The 17,114-nt window shown below is 44.8% G+C and overlaps 1 protein-coding gene across 5 annotated transcripts in view; it reads right to left on the reverse strand.

Annotated features, from left to right (window-relative positions):
* Positions 1 to 17,114, reverse strand: part of pcdh7b (protocadherin 7b) — a 109,640-nt gene that overhangs the window by 41,836 nt on the left and 50,690 nt on the right. For 2 of the 5 annotated variants that reach the window (XM_023420814.2, XM_023420815.2), the window contains exon 2: positions 16,159 to 16,378. The exons of 2 other annotated variants lie outside the window; for them this stretch is intronic. In XM_023420814.2, the coding sequence (XP_023276582.1) occupies positions 16,159 to 16,378 (220 nt within the window). The remainder of the gene's footprint in view (positions 1 to 16,158; positions 16,379 to 17,114) is intronic. One more of the 5 variants, XM_087177855.1, reaches the window with a different exon arrangement.

Genomic DNA, 17,114 nt, shown 5'->3' on the forward strand with positions numbered 1-17,114 from the left:
TTTCTAATTTGGCACCAGACGCAACACAATTAACTTCCTGTCTTCAACAAACCACATTAGGTCTGTTGGATCCAACTTAAACAGTGTTTTCTGGTCCTGCTCTTTAAATTGGTTTCATACACAAAATATATAAAGAAACACAGTTTAGCAATAAAGTGCAGCTGGTATCTGTTGTGTTTTATGTGTGGCCGCTCCAGAGAGCAAGGCTCCATTTAATGTGTGTGTGTGTGTGTATGAAAATGTGTCATTTCATTAGGGGAAGTGCTCTCTGGATCTTAGCTGTACATTCTTTTTTTTTTTTTTTTTACCTCATTATTTTTTTTGTCCTATGCACATTATCAGCACTTCAGATTAAACTGACACAATCTCCTGCCTGAGTGCGAGGATACACACACAAACACAGACACACACACACACATACACAATTAATCACAAGAAATGGAGGGGAAGAGTATGCTCGGGTTGCATAAAACCTTGAACAGAATACAATCGCGTCTCCACACTCCCACATTCACTCTCTGTCTGTCTCTCGCTCCATCCTCTCTTCCACCATCACCTTTGCCAGAGGATAAAGTCTTTGGCTCGCAGGCGCTCTGTCAAAGCCCAGAACCACAGTCTTCTCTGCAAAAATCTGTTTATACACCGATACACTGTAAACACTTTCACCTCTCTCCAGCCGACTCTTACACACCCCCTCCCCTACCTCTCCCCTCGCTCCTCCTCAGACGCTTTAGAAACAAATTGCTTTGTCCTCGCAACGAGTTCAACCAAAAGAACATGAGTTTTGACAGCTATGGTCTTTTCAAGAGGAGAGGAGGATTACTGCATGTATGTGCTGAGGTGGATTAAGACTTTGACGCTAATGAAAGGTCCTGACGGGAGCATTTTTGGGAATTGGTCAGCGGGTCTTAAGCCCAGATAATGCGTATAAGACCAAAATGAAATCAGCAAAAGCAGGGGTAGTAATAATAATAATAACACCAAGGAGGGAGGGAGAAAAGCGTAAACAATCAAGAAATGTCTGGAAAATGCAATTTTCACCCAGAAACCATCTGTTCTTGCAGCTCATAATCTGAGGTTGTTTTTGATTAAGATTAAATTTAGCTCAAGCCCCCTGAGCTATTAAAGGAGTGCAGCCTCTTATTTTTTATTTCATTTTATTATTTTTTTTCAAATAAAGATGAGTGATTTGAATGGTGATTTAAGGAGTTTGGCAACAAGGTGAGGGCTGTGTGTTTCTGCATATATGTGCATGTGCATGACCTTGCTCCGTCTGCAATCGCTCAGGGATTAAGATGATTTATGCTGCCCTGGCGTGACTTCACATTCACAATGTGTGGGGTGATGGAACCATCATTCATCTCTCTCTCTCTCTCTCTCTCTCTCGCTCTCTCTTCTCTGTCAGTAAAAATCAAACTTGTAGACGTGATTCCTCTAAAGTTTTAACTGTTTCGTTTAAGAAGTTCTTGCCATATCAGGTGTTTAGCTAACTGTGTTCAGCAGAACCAGAGATATCATCTCTTTTCTATTCAACACATTCTCCTTCCTTATCAAAAACCTGGCACCTGCACTACCCACAGTGCACCTTGACCATCGACAATTCAGATGGAGCCTTGAGCTGCTAACCGCAGAGACAAGAAGAAGGCTGCAGAGGCCTAGTATGCTAACTTCTTTGTGAGCTCATTAAAGGGGCTTTAGGTCATTTTTCTCTGCCGCTGAACTTGGTTCCTGTGGCTTCAGCCGCTGTTGTTTTTATAATATGAGAGATTATAGCAGCGCTGCGTCTTCAGGGCAGGTTGGAGGCTGAAGCGAGTCGCTATCTGAAAGTGATGAGATGGGCTGGGGGCTAGCTGCTTAGCGTGCTAACTTCAGTATCAGAAAAAGACGTGATAGAGACAAGTGTTAACATTAGCGTTGCTTTCTACCACTGGAGACAGGTATTGGCGTGTAAAGGGATGAAGTTTGATGCTGAACTAGCAATGTTTCTTCTAGACTGATAAGTAAACAGCTGCTAATGCTAACTTTGGCTTTGTAGCAGTAGCAATAAAAACTCAGAAATAGCTCATTTAAGTCCACTACGCTCAGATTTTTTGTTATTTTCAAACTTGTAGCATTCAACTCCAATGTTGACATCACGCGAGGCTGTTGATTAGGTTTCACTTTCTTAAGATATGTCTCACTCCTCCTGAGACTGGGATAAATAGTAGTTAAAGAAAACCATGTAATAGCAAACAAACGTGTGTGTGTGTGTGTGTGTGTGTGTGTGTGTGTGTGTGTGTGTGTGTGTGTGTGTGTGGCAGTCTTGACATGAGACAATTACCCAAAGAGCTGTATGAGAACAAGTTCATCATATAACCGCAAGAACTGGATAATGACTGCAACTTGTTTCCCTGTGCAGTGTGTGAACCCAATCTGTCACTTCTAGGAGATTTTCAAATCCGTGCCGTACATTGTGTGTAGGAGGCAAGCTAAACAGTTTTCTCCTCTACATTCTGTGTACAGTACACGCAGTCAATGATATCGTAGCCTTGGCGCAACCTAGAAGCCCTCATCGAGACCTGTAGTGACAATTTGAACCAAACAGAGCATCCTTTTTTTTTTTTCCTTTTTTTTCCTCTTCGTCTTTCTAAATTTACCGTGCGGCATGCAAACCTGCAGCACAAAGGATTCCTTCCTGCTTATGTATACAGACTCTTTGCCAGAGGTAAGCCTCTTCCCGGTAGCACCCCTCCGACAAACACACAAACCCATCCACTCGCGAGTGAGTTATAGGCAATACAATGTTTGCCGAGGATGCCAAACGGCTGATCTCAGGGCATTCATTTGAAGAGATAGAGAGATTTTTATTTATTTATTTATTTTAACATGTGTTTAAATCTAGTCCTGCACATATGTATTTATGTGTGTGCTTATGAATGTGTGTGTTTGTGGGGCATTGTGAGTGGATTTGCCGGCACATCATCTGGATTAGGATGCTCTGTTTTGTCAGCCCATCGGTGGCGGGGGCGCATGCAGGGTGGGGGTAGGGGGGGTCTTTTGTCATTATTCAGTCTCTTCCTGCTTCCCTCTCTCTCTCCTCGTGGCTGATAAAAGTTAAAGGGTTACTTCATGCTGCGAAAAAAAAAAAAAAAGAAAAAAGAAAAGCTAACATAAGGAATCAAAGAGCAGAAAATAGGAATAAGAAGGAAGACGTGTGACTTGCGAAGCAGCTCGCTTTAAACAACTCCTCAATTCTCTGTTGACCATTGCTCATTAGTTAGTTTTCTTGCTCTTAAATCCAATCCTGTCTGCCCTGTGGAGGCACTTATGTGACCAGTTCCACAACCTCTGCTAAAGTGATTGCCTGAGGGTTACTTTGAGCTACAGACAAGATAAATGCTATTGTTTTAGCCTTCAAGGTAGCCATTAGTCTGCGGGGCGGGACAGCAAACAAAAAGAGCAGGAAGCACACAAAGAGTCACACACTTGGCTGCAAATGCACAGACACAGGTGTGCCCCCCCACCCCCACCCCCACCCCATTGCATTCATTCAAAAGGGTTAATCTTTTTGTAAAAGCCCTGGGGGAAGAAAAACAACTCACCTGGCTTTTCCCTCATCAAATCCCCACCGCATTTACCTCCATTGTTTGGTTTCAGTGTCAAGTTACTTCGCTCTGATTGTGTCCGCTGATGTGTTTTGGCTCTCGGGTGCTTTTCTGTTGTGGTTTAAATGGAAGCTTTTGACTGCCACTTTGGCTTTCCTCGTCCCTCACAGGAAGTTTTGTGCTTTATAGGGCCGTAGTCATCACAGCTCGTGCATGGCTGAGCTGCAGCTTTGTGAGGTGATTGCAGCATTTTATAGGCTTGAAAAGACAGCTGCCACAGCGAATGGCCCACAAAGGAGAGGAGGATTCTAATGTTTTTTTTTTGTTTTGTTTTTTTTACCTCGAGGTCACAAAATAAAGGAAAGAATCCACACCTGGAGGGAGGGAGGGTTAGATGTGGTGTGTGTGTGTGTGTGTGCTGTATGTTTGGATGCACGCTTCCTCCCCTTCACGACCAGGTGCACCGAAATTACAAACACCACAGAAGAGGGAGCGTCGCTCGATGATGGAGAGAGACTTGGGTGAAATTTGTCAAGTCGAGGGCTCAAAAGTTGAGGCGGCACTTCAGTTACCGGGTGCCAATGCATATTCATCCTAGCTGTGAGGAGGGAAATGGCGTGTGGTGCCCTCCCTCCCCAAAATAATTCCCGGAGGCTGTCAGCGGTTTGTTTTATTTCACCACGAAACGCGGCAGTGCGTTCCTCCCCGCTCGGCCGTACTGCTGACGACACATCGACTACTGCTGACGACAACTTCAAATCCTTGAAATCCAAGATCGGAAAGAAGGGTAACAGAGAGAAAAAAAAAGAAGGAAAGAATGAGGAAGATGATGCATTTATGAGGGAGGAAGCGAGAGAAACAAAGGTACAAAGTATTTTGCTTTGCTTTATGTGAGTGCTACGTGCATGAGGATAAACTGTTCACACTGTGAGCTAGGAGAGACAGCACAATAGCAAAAAAACGCCACAGCCCTTAAATGGGTCAACAATGCATAAGCAAGCAGCTTCACACTCACAAGAGAGAAGCAGGGAGAGTGCAAATATTAGCAGCACACACACACACACACACACATTCATACATACATACATACATACATACACAATTTTCTCCTCTTAAAGAGCACACAGACACAAGTACCACAGCGATTTCACGAGTGTTCGTCTTAAGTAGGGTGAGCTCTCGGCCTTCATAAAACATGTATGGCGCTAATGCTGACCATTATGAGGATTTCTTGCCTCGCAGTCGCCAGGGAAACCGGTTCGATGGACTAAATGGACAAGCCTTTGTAAAAAGAAAAACAACAACAACAACAAAAAGTCTCTTAGAAAATGCATTAAGTTACTCGCAGCGCACGTTGACGGCACAGACAAACCTTCCCTCTGTTTGCTTTGGACCTATGGAAGGAACCACAGAGGGATTGTTCAGGGTAAGGGAAATAATGAGCATCCTTTCTTTCCCCTAAAATGAAAAATATATATATATATGTCACACATCTGCTTTGGGAGGGTTTTTTTTTTTTTTTTTTTTTCATGAATGCATATATGACCCTGAGTAATTGTGTCCATGAGCAGGGTTCCTTGAACAAATCCAGCCAAGAGGAAATAAGAAGAGAGAAAATAATGAAATTCCTCAGCTAGAGGAACTTAGGAGGATATTGTCCCTCCAGGTGAATGGAGCGTGCACATGTGTGCAAGCATGCATACAGCTATACATGGAGGTTTTTGTGAGTGCTTCTGTCTGTGTCAAAGCCCTCTCTATGAGGAGAAATGTATGTGTGTGTGTGTGTGTGTGTGCATGCATGTGTGTGGCGTGTTATAAAACCCTCCAGCATCCCTGGTGTCAAAGGTCGTATTGCGTGCCACTCAGAGACCTCTAACACGGCTCAGCCACAGGCGGGCCAAGAGAGTCCCCCTTTTCTTTAAAGCGTGTTAGCTTTTCATTTCACCCCCCCCCCCACACCCCCCTTTCTGCTTCCTCCCTCCCTCCCCACTCTTCCTCCATATGAGACACATTAACTGTGTCCTCAAAGAGAGAAGGCGAGAGAGGGAGAGAGAGCAGGGAGGATAATCCCCCTTCTTCCATTGTTACATGCTTTCATCTATTTTTATAAGACGAAGGAGCGAGGGAGTGGAGGGGCGAGAGAGAGAGAGAGAGAGAGAGGGGTAGAGGAAGGAGGGAAGTAAAAATAAGTTCTGGTGGGCCGCAGTAGTCTTGTTGCACCACTGAGAGTGATGCATCTCCGCTCGGATTCATACGCATATGCAGGCATGTGCACACACACACACGCAAACACACTAAGATATACTGTACACACATGCTTAAATACACTCACACACATTTTCCTCAGTTGTAAGTATTGATCCACACCACCCTCTGTGCAGAACTTGTCCCAGACAAAGCTTAAACTCACCCATTTAGCTTTATGCAGTTCGTTTAAAATTAATTAATGTTTTTTAATAAACTATAATTTGATTGCAGCAGTCAACAACTATATTGCCTCCAATGAAACATCTGCAACTGGTGTATGAATGGCTGATACCACAGAATGACATAATGATAATGATTGGCGCCTGTTACAAATCACTTCCAGGAAGGTTTAAAACACAAGCTTTATACACACGAGACAGCTTCATTCTTAACCTCCAGATCGGCACTATATTTCTTCCAAAGCTTTCAGCCACACCTCATGACCTTCATCAGCGAATGGCATTTGATCAGTTAGTCGATAAACTGACGGAAAAGTCATCGGTGACGAATATCTGATGGTTCCCGCCTCTTAAATGTGAGAATTCGCTGCAGACCAGATGATTAATTGATCAATCGATAGAATAACAGGCAGATTAATACGCAAGTAAACATTTAAGATGTTAAGATGATCTTATATCTGCTTAGAACTACATTACCCTGTGTAACAGTGCGCTTTAAACCACTTATAATATGTTTATATAAATGTTAACTGAGAGGTTAGAATAAAGTGTTACCACTGACACGTGCAGCTGCCCCCTTGGACGTTGTATTATTTACCTTAAGTGTTATTATTGATGCTAAAGCTAATATGTTTGATATGTGGTCAGTGTCTTTGACCCCGTCGGGTTACAGAATGTTCCACAGTGCAAGCTAATGCTACTGTACCACCACCCCCCCCCCCCCCCATAGCCCACGCAACACACTGATTATCATTAGCTTTCCACATAATGCCTGCAGCAAGCAAGCAAGCGATTGTCTGCATGTGTTTTGACAGTTTTACAGCATTTAGCTGTGTCTCTGAGTCATCAAACCACCCTGATTAAAGACGAACATGATGTCAAATTCCTAAATAATACGACCTAATTGGTATCAATTAGTGGTAGCAGCCGCCGCTGCTGGCAAAATCCCTTCCCAGAAGAAATGCCAGTATACAGCCATGCCTGCTGGAGATGTGGCACAGCAAGCTGTTCTGTAAATAGGCACATGTGGGTGAATGGGTGGCAAAAGGAAAGCTACAAAAACAAGTATGTACAGTCTTGCTGGTGTGTGCGTTCCCAAGTTTTAAAATCTGTGTTTGGGACAAAGTTGTGGGCGGTCGAAGAGCACAATGTGAAGTATCGGAAATGTCAAAGGTTAATCTGCTGCCGGGCCAGATGCCACACATCTATAATGTGTAAGATAAACAGAGAGAGGGCCTAGAACATGCATGCATCCGCTCATGCACAAACACAGCCTGTAAAATGTACACAATTTGCAATTCCAACCTTCCTAAAGGTCAAAAAGAGTGTCACTGCTTATAATTCAAACCGAAGCACACACACACACACACACACACTTAGAAACACAAGGATATCTCTTACCAACTTTGGCAAACCTTCGCTAAAATGAAGTCACATCTATGTATATTGGCTGTGAGCAGGTTACATCTGGTTCCAGTTGATTCAGTTGGGTTTGGCAAAAATGTGTTCACCATTTTCTCGGAAAGGTCTGTAATCGTATGAATGTGATGTGTTTCATAATCAGGCGCAGCATTCCTTGTGTGCAAAATTCAATTGCCGGCAAGTTTTTTTTTTTTTTTTTCGGGACATGGGGAAAGAATGTGCTCCAGCGCTGGAGTTATTATGCATGGATTTGTGTATGTGCCCCAACTGTGAGATAGGAGGAGGATCTGGTGGTAGTGAGAGACGGCGTTTGCACATAAAGTATGGTATGTTTGGCGAACACATGAATGAATGCATGAGCGGCCCCAGCTTGGTGTCAGCCTACAGAATGTGTGAACACCTGAATGTGTGTTTTTCCTTTTTCTTCTTCCTCTTTTTTTTTCAGAATTCTGCTTGTTTGCGCTTTCACAACAAATTCCTTGAAGTGAGAAAAAAAAAAAAAAAGGAAAAAAGAATGCCTTCATTCTCTGGCTTTCTCAGTGTTCCTCTCAGATATACTCATGCAGCAGCATATGCACATACATATACACACACTTGTCCCTCACAGTGGTCCTCTTTGGATGCTCAGCCCACATTCAGGGATCAGGAAATGTGCAAATAAATAAATAAACACTTGCAGTCATCAAGTACGATTATTGGCATCCCTCGCTAGCTTGCCCCTCCCATGCTGTAGACCTCACACTGGGACAGACATGGCACCCACTGTGTCCCAGTGCTGCACACCTGATGTTTCCAGCACGCACCACCGAGAGTAATTCCTCTCTCTGCGCGCAACCTGTTCGGCTCATCTTCCTTCTTCTTTCGATCACACGCAGAATCCAAACGGCGTGACAAAAGGGAGGAAAGTTACAAAGAGACGGGAGAGCGGGAGGGAGACGTGGGAGGGACAGATCCGGGGAGGAGGTGGGAAGCGGAGAGAGGAGGGGAAACAAGAAGAAGACAGAATGCCTGGGAGGAAAGGAGGGACGGAGGGAAGGAGGGAGCTTGAGGGCTGGAGGCTTTGGCTGAGTGCCTTGGAGGTGTTTAATTGTCTTCATTGAAGTCCCCCCCCCACACACACACACACACACACACAGAAATGCTACCTGACACACATTCCCCAGCCAAGAACTGATTACATCGTGAGGGGTGTGGGAAGGAACGAAAAAGACATGGAAAAAAAAAAAAACAGTAGGTGCTTTCCTAATTAACAGCTGTCGAAGAAAGCGATTTTATTCCGAACATAACAAATGCCTGTGCCATTTGGAGACGAGCCAAATTGCTAGTCGCCGCTTCATTGCACCTAAAAAGGCACAAAATGCACATGGCAGCGCTTATGACTATAGGCCCTCATTGAAAACACAGTCATGTCTCTGCAGCGCCATGAAAAGCCATTCTGCTTTCCCGCTCCCTCCCTCCTACAAGTGCTGGCTCGCGCTTTATCAGCTGTGCATCCAAATTGCAGAAAACAATGCAGAAAAAACAACAGACAGGGCACTTTTTGAAGCGAAAATCGACACACGTATGGCATTCCCCCTCCGAAACAATATGGCCGCCTTACTTGAGTGTGTGTGTGTGTGTGTGTAGCAAGTACTTCACAGCAACACCTTCTTATTTACTGGCTTTTCTTCACTGTAAGAATGTACATACGCGGCGCAAAATAAAGCGAGTGCACTTCTTCTCTCTCGAACCAAATGGCCGTCATGGCGGAGCGATGCTTCTCCGTGTAAGCCAGCTGAATGGCTTTTTTAATCTCTGTCAGGAGTGGGTGTCAGTGCGCCTCTAGCTACACAAAACACCGCAGCAACAATTCCATTATCTACACTCTGACTTTCCACAATGTGTCTGTGTGTTTGTGTGTCTGCACATACACATACATACATCAGCTCTAGTTTATTTCTGGCAGTTGCCTCTAGAACTTACAGCAGCGAGAGTGATATTAGATGAGATGTTGAACAATTGTCTCCTCCCCTTCTTCTGTATTATTATTTAAGATGATTTAAATGGTCAGTTCGCCCAAATCACGAAAAAAAAATCTTCGGTGAAATTTCTACCGCTTCCAACCAAAACTGGACTTTGTTTCTGGACAGATTTACTGCTACATTCATTGATTATGTATCTTTGCATCGGGTTGGCTGACTTAGAAAAAGCCTAGATAAATAAAACCAGAGCTCTCTGTATGAGCAAATCCAATACGGGTGAATGTGAAATAGCTTCTTTGGCGAGTTGGATGAACTGATCCTTTAACGGGAAACATAAAATTTGAAATCCCCCGCAGATTCTCTGGGCCTGTCTTGTTTCCTGTCGAGAGCAGGTATCCTTCACTTTTAATTCTGTCAGTGTGGTGCATGTTACAGGAGTTAGGACTGCACTGGGTGGGCTCTACAGTTCATGTGTGCCCATGTGGAGAGACAGAGAGGAAGACAGGACCGTGGATGTGACACTGGGGTATGATTTGAATACCTGCCCGCTCTGGCTGAGCAGTGATCAATCATCTCTCTGTCAACCCCCGCCACTCCCTGCTGGCAACTTCTCCATGCATGTAACCCCCCCCCTCACTTTTTCCTTCTGTTTCCCATTCTCTGTCTCTCTCCTGTTTGCTTTTTTTATTAATTTTCTCTATCTCCTGGTCTCTTTCCAAACTCCTATCCTTCGATCCTCTTCTGGGCTCCCATGCGGTGTGTTACTCATTTACTCTTGCCTCACCATGCCTCCCTCCCTCTACTTTCCCTTCAGTGCTCTCTCTCACATCATCTCACCAGGCCTTCTTGTTCTTTCTGTCTCCCTTGCTGTCGCCTCGCCTGAGGATGTCATGAAGAGAGAAGGGGCGAGGGGGTGAGGGACAGATGGAAATATATATGAGGGAGACACGGCAGAGGACCGTGGGCAAACACAGAATACAAACCCTGCTGCAAAATATACAAGCATCCAACGCCTTTATGCACTTTTCAGATGCGGCTGATTATTATTATTTTGTTTCTGTCCTGATTTTAATTCTCTAATAAATGTTGTAGTGTTTTTTACTTGTGCTCACACATGGACTGTGACCTTGGGGGAAGGCGAGGGGGAGAAAAGCATGTGTAACATGCTGATTGATAGCACGAGCGCCTTCCGCTGGGTGATTTTTCACTAAACCGCTCTCTGCTGGGTGGTGATGGGCACAACACACAAACACACACACACGTGCGCACACACACGCGCACACACACACACTCCCATCTCTCCACCAAGTTGGGGGAAATCAGACCTAAGACCAGCGCTGCTGCCGCTCTGCTCTTGAAATATGAATGGTTTTAATTAAACAAACTCGCTTTGCCATCTGGCCGTACAATTGGGCTTGCCTAATGAACAGAGTTGCACACAAACACACCGCGCTGCACACACACACACACACACACACACACATTATTAACCGGGCTAAGCAGCATTCCAACGGGCGAAGCTTCAGAAATGGAGAGAAACAACAACAATGAAGTGATCTAGTGAGGTGCTTCACAAAGCTGGAAAATGATGCAGTGCCTCATTGTGCTGAATGAAGAGTGTGTGTGTGTGTGTGTGTGCACGTGTGTGTTTGTTTGTGTGAGTGAAGGACGGCTAAGTGACTTCTTTATGTGACTGAACATAGGTTTCTGCGTGTACAATTGTCAACAACTCACTCTCGTCTGTCCACCTTTTGTTTTTCACCTCGAGCTCATGTGTGTGTGTGTGTGTGTGTGTGTGTGTGTTTGTGTGCGTTAGCAAAAGCTCTGACAGCGTCTGTGCTCACCGGCTTCCTGACTGATAACTGCTGTGATGCGCCACTTGTCTGTCCTACTCTATTGAGCCGGCTAGCCAACACTAAATGATGATGTTTGTAATCCAATGGTGGTACCCCAAGATTTCTCAGCAGGAGAGACAGGAGAGAGATAGAGTCTGGTGTGTGTGTGTGTGTGTGTGTGTGTCTGTGTCGCTGTGTGTTTGTTTGTGTGCTGGGAGGGGGGGGTTTGTCTGGCAGCCAAAGCACAGAAACGTGGGAGGCATGCTAACGTTAGCAGCCAGTAGGACGTGCTATTACTCTCTTAGAAGCTACAATAAATTTGCACTGTTCATCTGTCTTTGCAGCCAGCATGAGCGGAATCAGGCGTCAGCCGCTGTGTGATGCACTCAGTGATGTAGTGGTAAATAAAAAGTTGAGTAAACTAATGTATAGCCTCCTGTCTGTGGGTGATCATCAAGCGGTACAAATGGCCCCTGCCATATGAGAAAAAATACTCCCCTTTCCTGTAAAGTTTTTCTCTTTAAAACTAATTTAAAGTGGCTAGACTCTGATTTATTTAATCTCTACACACACACACACACACACACACACACACACACACATGCCCACACAGAGCATGTTAGCTTTGCTCATCTATGTATAGCATAGCCACTGGCAGCCCAGCACGTATCATCATATATAGGCTCATGGTGGAATTCAAGAAAGTGAAGCTAAAGTAAAAAGGTTATGGCTATAGTATATTAGCATTTTCTTCTATATAAAAAAAAAAAACAACCCAACAATAAATAATGATTCATGCTATGGATTAAATAGGATAAATCCTTGACATCATGACCTACAGCAGGAAGCACAGCACACCGCGTAGCTGCACTGATGTACTCAACAATGATATTACATCTCCAGCGCCGGGAGCTGCTCTGATTCGCGCGGAGGTTTCACATGAAAACACCTCAGACACCTCACTCAGTGATGAAAGGGCAATGTGGAAGCATGTTATTTTGAGGTGCACTTGAACTAACACGGCAAAAAAATTGGAAAAATCCACCCCCAACCCCCACCCCGGCGATGAGAGAGATCAATAATGGAGCACAAGTCTTTGACCCACCGATAACACTGTACATCTGGAAGAGAGCTCTTTGCCATCCATAACGGCCTAATCGGGTGTTTGACTCCAAACACTCAGCGTTTATGAATATCTGATGAGCGCTGGGGTAAGCTCATGAATAAGTGAGGGGCCCAGCTGTGCATCAAAAAGATCAAGACTTCATGAAAAGTGCCATAGCTGAGCGATACATGGAGCTAGGTGCTGTTCAAGAATTAGGGTCAAAATTGATTTGCTTCTTCTTCTTAAAAAGGTATTTCAGCTATATTTGTAAAGATACAGCAGGAATCCTCATAGGCTCCTGTCTTGTTTCAGCCTACTGAAACCAGGTCTATGAAGATGAAACTACAGAGGAGTCTTGTCTGGTAGTTCGAGCTGTGTGTAATGGGTCAAGAATGTGTTGATATTCCCGTGGTGACCCCAAACACTCCCTGTTCTGAGTTGGTTCTGGAAGAATCTGTCTTGGACAGAGAGGTTGTTTTTTTTTTTTTCTTTTCTTTTTCTCTTTTGACACTCCCCATGGAAAGAAGTCAACCAATAGAAAATAATAAAGTTCGAAACCTGACCTTGATGAAGGAGATGAAGAAAAAGAAAACACTGTCCCCCGGCACATCTGTGCAGGGTGGAAGGAAAGGAAGGATGAGGAGCGGGAGGCAGAGAAGGGAAAAACACAAGTTTGTGTGTATGTGTGTGTTTTGTGTGTTGTCTTCATGTGTGTCTGTCTGAGTCGATGTTAGTACGGATGCCTGCATATGTGTGTGTGTGTGTGTTGTGTGTTGTGTGTGTGTGTGTGTGTGTGTGTGTGTGTGTGTATGTGTGGGGGCAGAGGGAGTTCTTGCGTGTGTGCATTCATGTGTGCGAGACAGACGAGCAGCTGCAGTGGAGGACGATTGTTCCTGTACATTGTGTGAACATCGATTGACAACAAGCGAGTCAGAGCTGGGGGGGGGGGTAGAAGCACGGAATCAAAAAAAAGGACAGATTAGCCTTTGTCCGTGTTTCACCCCGACACAAAGCGACGGCAATCAAACATGATGAGTCAGTACCGCGGTGAACGAGGAACAGAAATCAAATCTTCCGATTGACAGTTTTCAGACTGACACTCATACTTCTAAACAGCAAGGTCAGGATTTGTAAAGTCTTGAATTGACCCCCCCCTTACATCTTTCCACCCCCCCCTTTCTTTTCTAAAAAAGACTCGCCAGGAATCATCATCATCACATCACGCACGTAAATGTCTGCAATTACCTGTCGCTAATGATGCCACTGAGCGCCACAGCAGGCCATCTGCTAACTTTTTCTTTTTTTTTTTTGTTCTCCCTCTTTCCTTAAAGAGCTCAGGCTTCATGTATAGAGCGAAATGCAGGCGCTGACGGTGTCTGCATATACACCCTGGCTACAACAAGAGGGAGCGCTAATGACTGTAGTTAGCGTCCCTCAAGAGGCTGGAGCAGTTTGCCAATATTTGCCCTAACCTTAGATGATTGCGTTTTACTTTACACGCCGGTGTTTAGCCGATGCCCTCATCCAGAGCGGCCTTGCATAAGTGAGCGAGCAGGGTCCCAGCGTCCGCACTGAAGGGCAGATTAACAGAAAATATACAGATGTTTTTTTTTCTTCTTCTTGGGTTGAATAACAAGATCTAGACCAATAACAGTCTCTCAGACAACAAGGCCACCCTGTTGCCCACCTAAATCCAGATCATATCACCTCATAGCCTCCGAGCACAAACTGGAAGAACTCGGATCGCTGTATTTAATGTGCTGCGAAGGTGTGAGCTTTTTGAGATTTGAGATTAAAAACAATACGTTGAACAAAACGGCGCCCACATTCGCATGCACTCGCTCGCTTCCAATCTCACTTGTACAGCTGCCTTTCCATCCACATACACACACACACACAATAGTTCAGCTGATCTCACTAAAGATAGCGAGCAGCAGCGGAGCATGTTGTTTCTCTTGGATGGAGGCTGATTCATGAATTGACCTTGACTCTGTTCCTCCAACAATTCTCCTCTAAAGCTGCAGTATACTTTGCGATAGCACTCTCTGAAAGCGTGGAAAAGGAGAATTAACAACATGGGCGCACTGAGCTGGAGCCGAAATTGACTGGGATTACATTAGCATATATTTTGGGTCAGCGTTGTAATTGTAAAAAATATTCCAAATTTGACAATATTTTATGATACATGAGCTTTTTTTTTTTTTCGGTATTCAGTATTCCGTTTCGGGGGTTCATTCGTTTCACTATTTATGCTGTGTTTTTGTTTCCCAGGTGGATTCGCTTGACAGGCTGATCACAGTTTTGATCTAACTGGGTTTGTCTGGTCTGTGTTGAAAGTAGCAACAAATTGAAATGAGCCTTTTTAACTGGCTCTAACTTGGCAGGTAAACGGGTACCTTTTCAATCCACAGATTTTTTTTTTTTTTTTTTAAATCCACGAGGTAGCCTTATCGGCTCACACCAAAGTGTTTTAAAATCCCTTTTAATCTGCATTAATGCCAAGAATTTGAGAGAGGTCATTGTGGACACCTGTGTAACTGCCCGTTTGATGTGGACATCTGTCCGCTTGGCCCAGCTATCTGCCGTACAGGGTCATCACATTAAGCGAGACCATTTCACGCCCAGGCTCCACCTTGTGACTATAACACTGATCCGATATAAGTTAAGACATCATCTACCAAACAACTCCATCTAAAAAGAGAGGATGTGAATCTTTAAGCCATTTGAATATCTTTATCCTAAGCTGCAATGGGAAAGCCTCTGCACTTAGGCTTAGCACTCTCAAGACAGCTCCTCCTTGTTAAGCATCGCCTCAGACTCCGAGACTATGAATGGGACCATTACCCCCATCTCTCGCTGCACACCCAGATCCACACACACACACACACACACACACATATATTAGCCTTGGTAGGAAAGTAGCTCAGGCTAGCTGTGAGAAGGTTCTGCAAGGGAGGATGCAGTACTGTACCGAGGGACTGCTTTTACAATGGGCCTTTTTTTTCTTTCTTTTATTTTTTACATTGCTCCCACTCACTCTCTCTAAACTGCAGTCTTTTCACTCTACAACCTACAGAACATCAGTTCTATCTCCCAACTGGAACAACATGAGCTCCTTCATAAGGGCCTCAAGCCAAACACACACATCGCAAATCAGCACGGCAGCTCTCCATATAGATTCTACACTGTTCAAGTGGAGTATTAACCCCCCGTCGTTTCACTTTTTTTTAAACTTTATCTCAAAGAATAGAAGAGAAGACATCCAGATCTTATAGGAAATCTATCCCCAGTCAAGCTGAAGTGTAGGCACCAAATGGGGGGGGGGGGCAAATGAAATTCAATGGGAATTTGAAAGATATCCAAAATGGCTGCCGACTAACAGGAGTAAAAAAAAAAATAGTCTGAAAGGTGTTAATCTAAAACAAAGCGTTACATGCAGCACCTTTGATCAAACAAGCCTGCTGCTTCTGAAGCGGAGCCACAGGCTCCATCATTAAATCCCGCCCCCTCGTCTTCCCATGATGCACATCGGTGGAAGGGCTTTAGCTTTCATAAGAGTTGCAACGGCTACAACCGCCGCACCACATCACAGCTGACACGCCACAGAGCTAAATAGCCAATGCCAAAAAAAAATCCTCAAGCCAAAAATAATTTAGAAAAATAACAGAAATACTAACAAGAGAGGAGAGATAACCTCACGTTCCTGCATGTCAGTGAGGCTGTCTACCATTGGCCGTGCTACGTGAATGCTCTAAGGCAGTATGTGCGTGTGTGTTTCCTGTATCTTAGCGTTTTTCTTAATCTCCTTTCAGTGTTTGCCCCTACCATTTTCCATGTGCTCTGCCTCACCGACACTGCCATCCGGCGTTGTCCTCTCGTAGCTGTCCTCGGGCAGGGGGAGGGCGCCCAGCCGGGGGCCCGACGAACTCTTGCTGCTGGGCGTCTCCGACTCGTCCAGGCCGCTGTCGTAGCAGCTCTGCAGCGATCCCTGCTGGTGAGGGTCCTGGGGCTGGCTCACCACCGAGAAGGTCACTCGGCGAAACGGCTACAAGAGAAACCAAACGGCCGGGGGTCACTATAAAAGGGACTGTTTTACTTTTCTTTCTCTACTTTACTTTTCTTACTTCTCTACATTTCTTGTACTGTTAGGGAGTTGGGTCCTCTGGATTTTAGAAAAGGGGGATTCGGGTCAGGGTGGCAGAAAAATAGGTTAGAAAAAAAGGGGGTAAGGAGCCGTAGAAGTGTGCTAGCTAGATTTTTAAGGACACAACTATTAGGGTACACTTAAATCTGCAAGCTAGCTGTGACGTCACTTCCCTCACCCCAAAAAAAAATAAGACACATAACCTCAACTGCTCTTTCACAACAGCCAACAAAATGACCTCTTCATCACCACGTGTTTTTATTTGCCTACGAAAGAGAGGACAAGGCGAACAAGCCCTGGGCTCTGCGGGAGGTCAGATTTGACGCCACAGAGCAAAAGCGCCAAGGCAAAGACGAGCACATACAAACACGTCACCCTTTACCACATACACACACACACACATTGCGAGATGAGCTGTGGGCTCACACTGTCAATATGTGTAGCCGGCTCGAACACGTTATTGAACAGTGTCCCGCGTTAAACAGTAACAGAGCATGTCATTAAAAGCCCGGGCCTCTGTTCTTTCTCACTGTATCAGTTTGTTTCCTTTCCTCTCTCTCACTCTCTCTCTCATAAATCTATCCCTGCCTTAGCATCGTACAAAAGGTAATAGAGAGTGAGTGGGGGGGGGGGGGGG

This window comes from Seriola lalandi, unplaced genomic scaffold (genome assembly GCF_002814215.2).
Source record: "Seriola lalandi dorsalis isolate HSWRI2012SDOR001 ecotype SW California unplaced genomic scaffold, Sedor1 jcf7180002054658, whole genome shotgun sequence".
Lineage (NCBI taxonomy): Eukaryota > Metazoa > Chordata > Actinopteri > Carangiformes > Carangidae > Seriola > Seriola lalandi.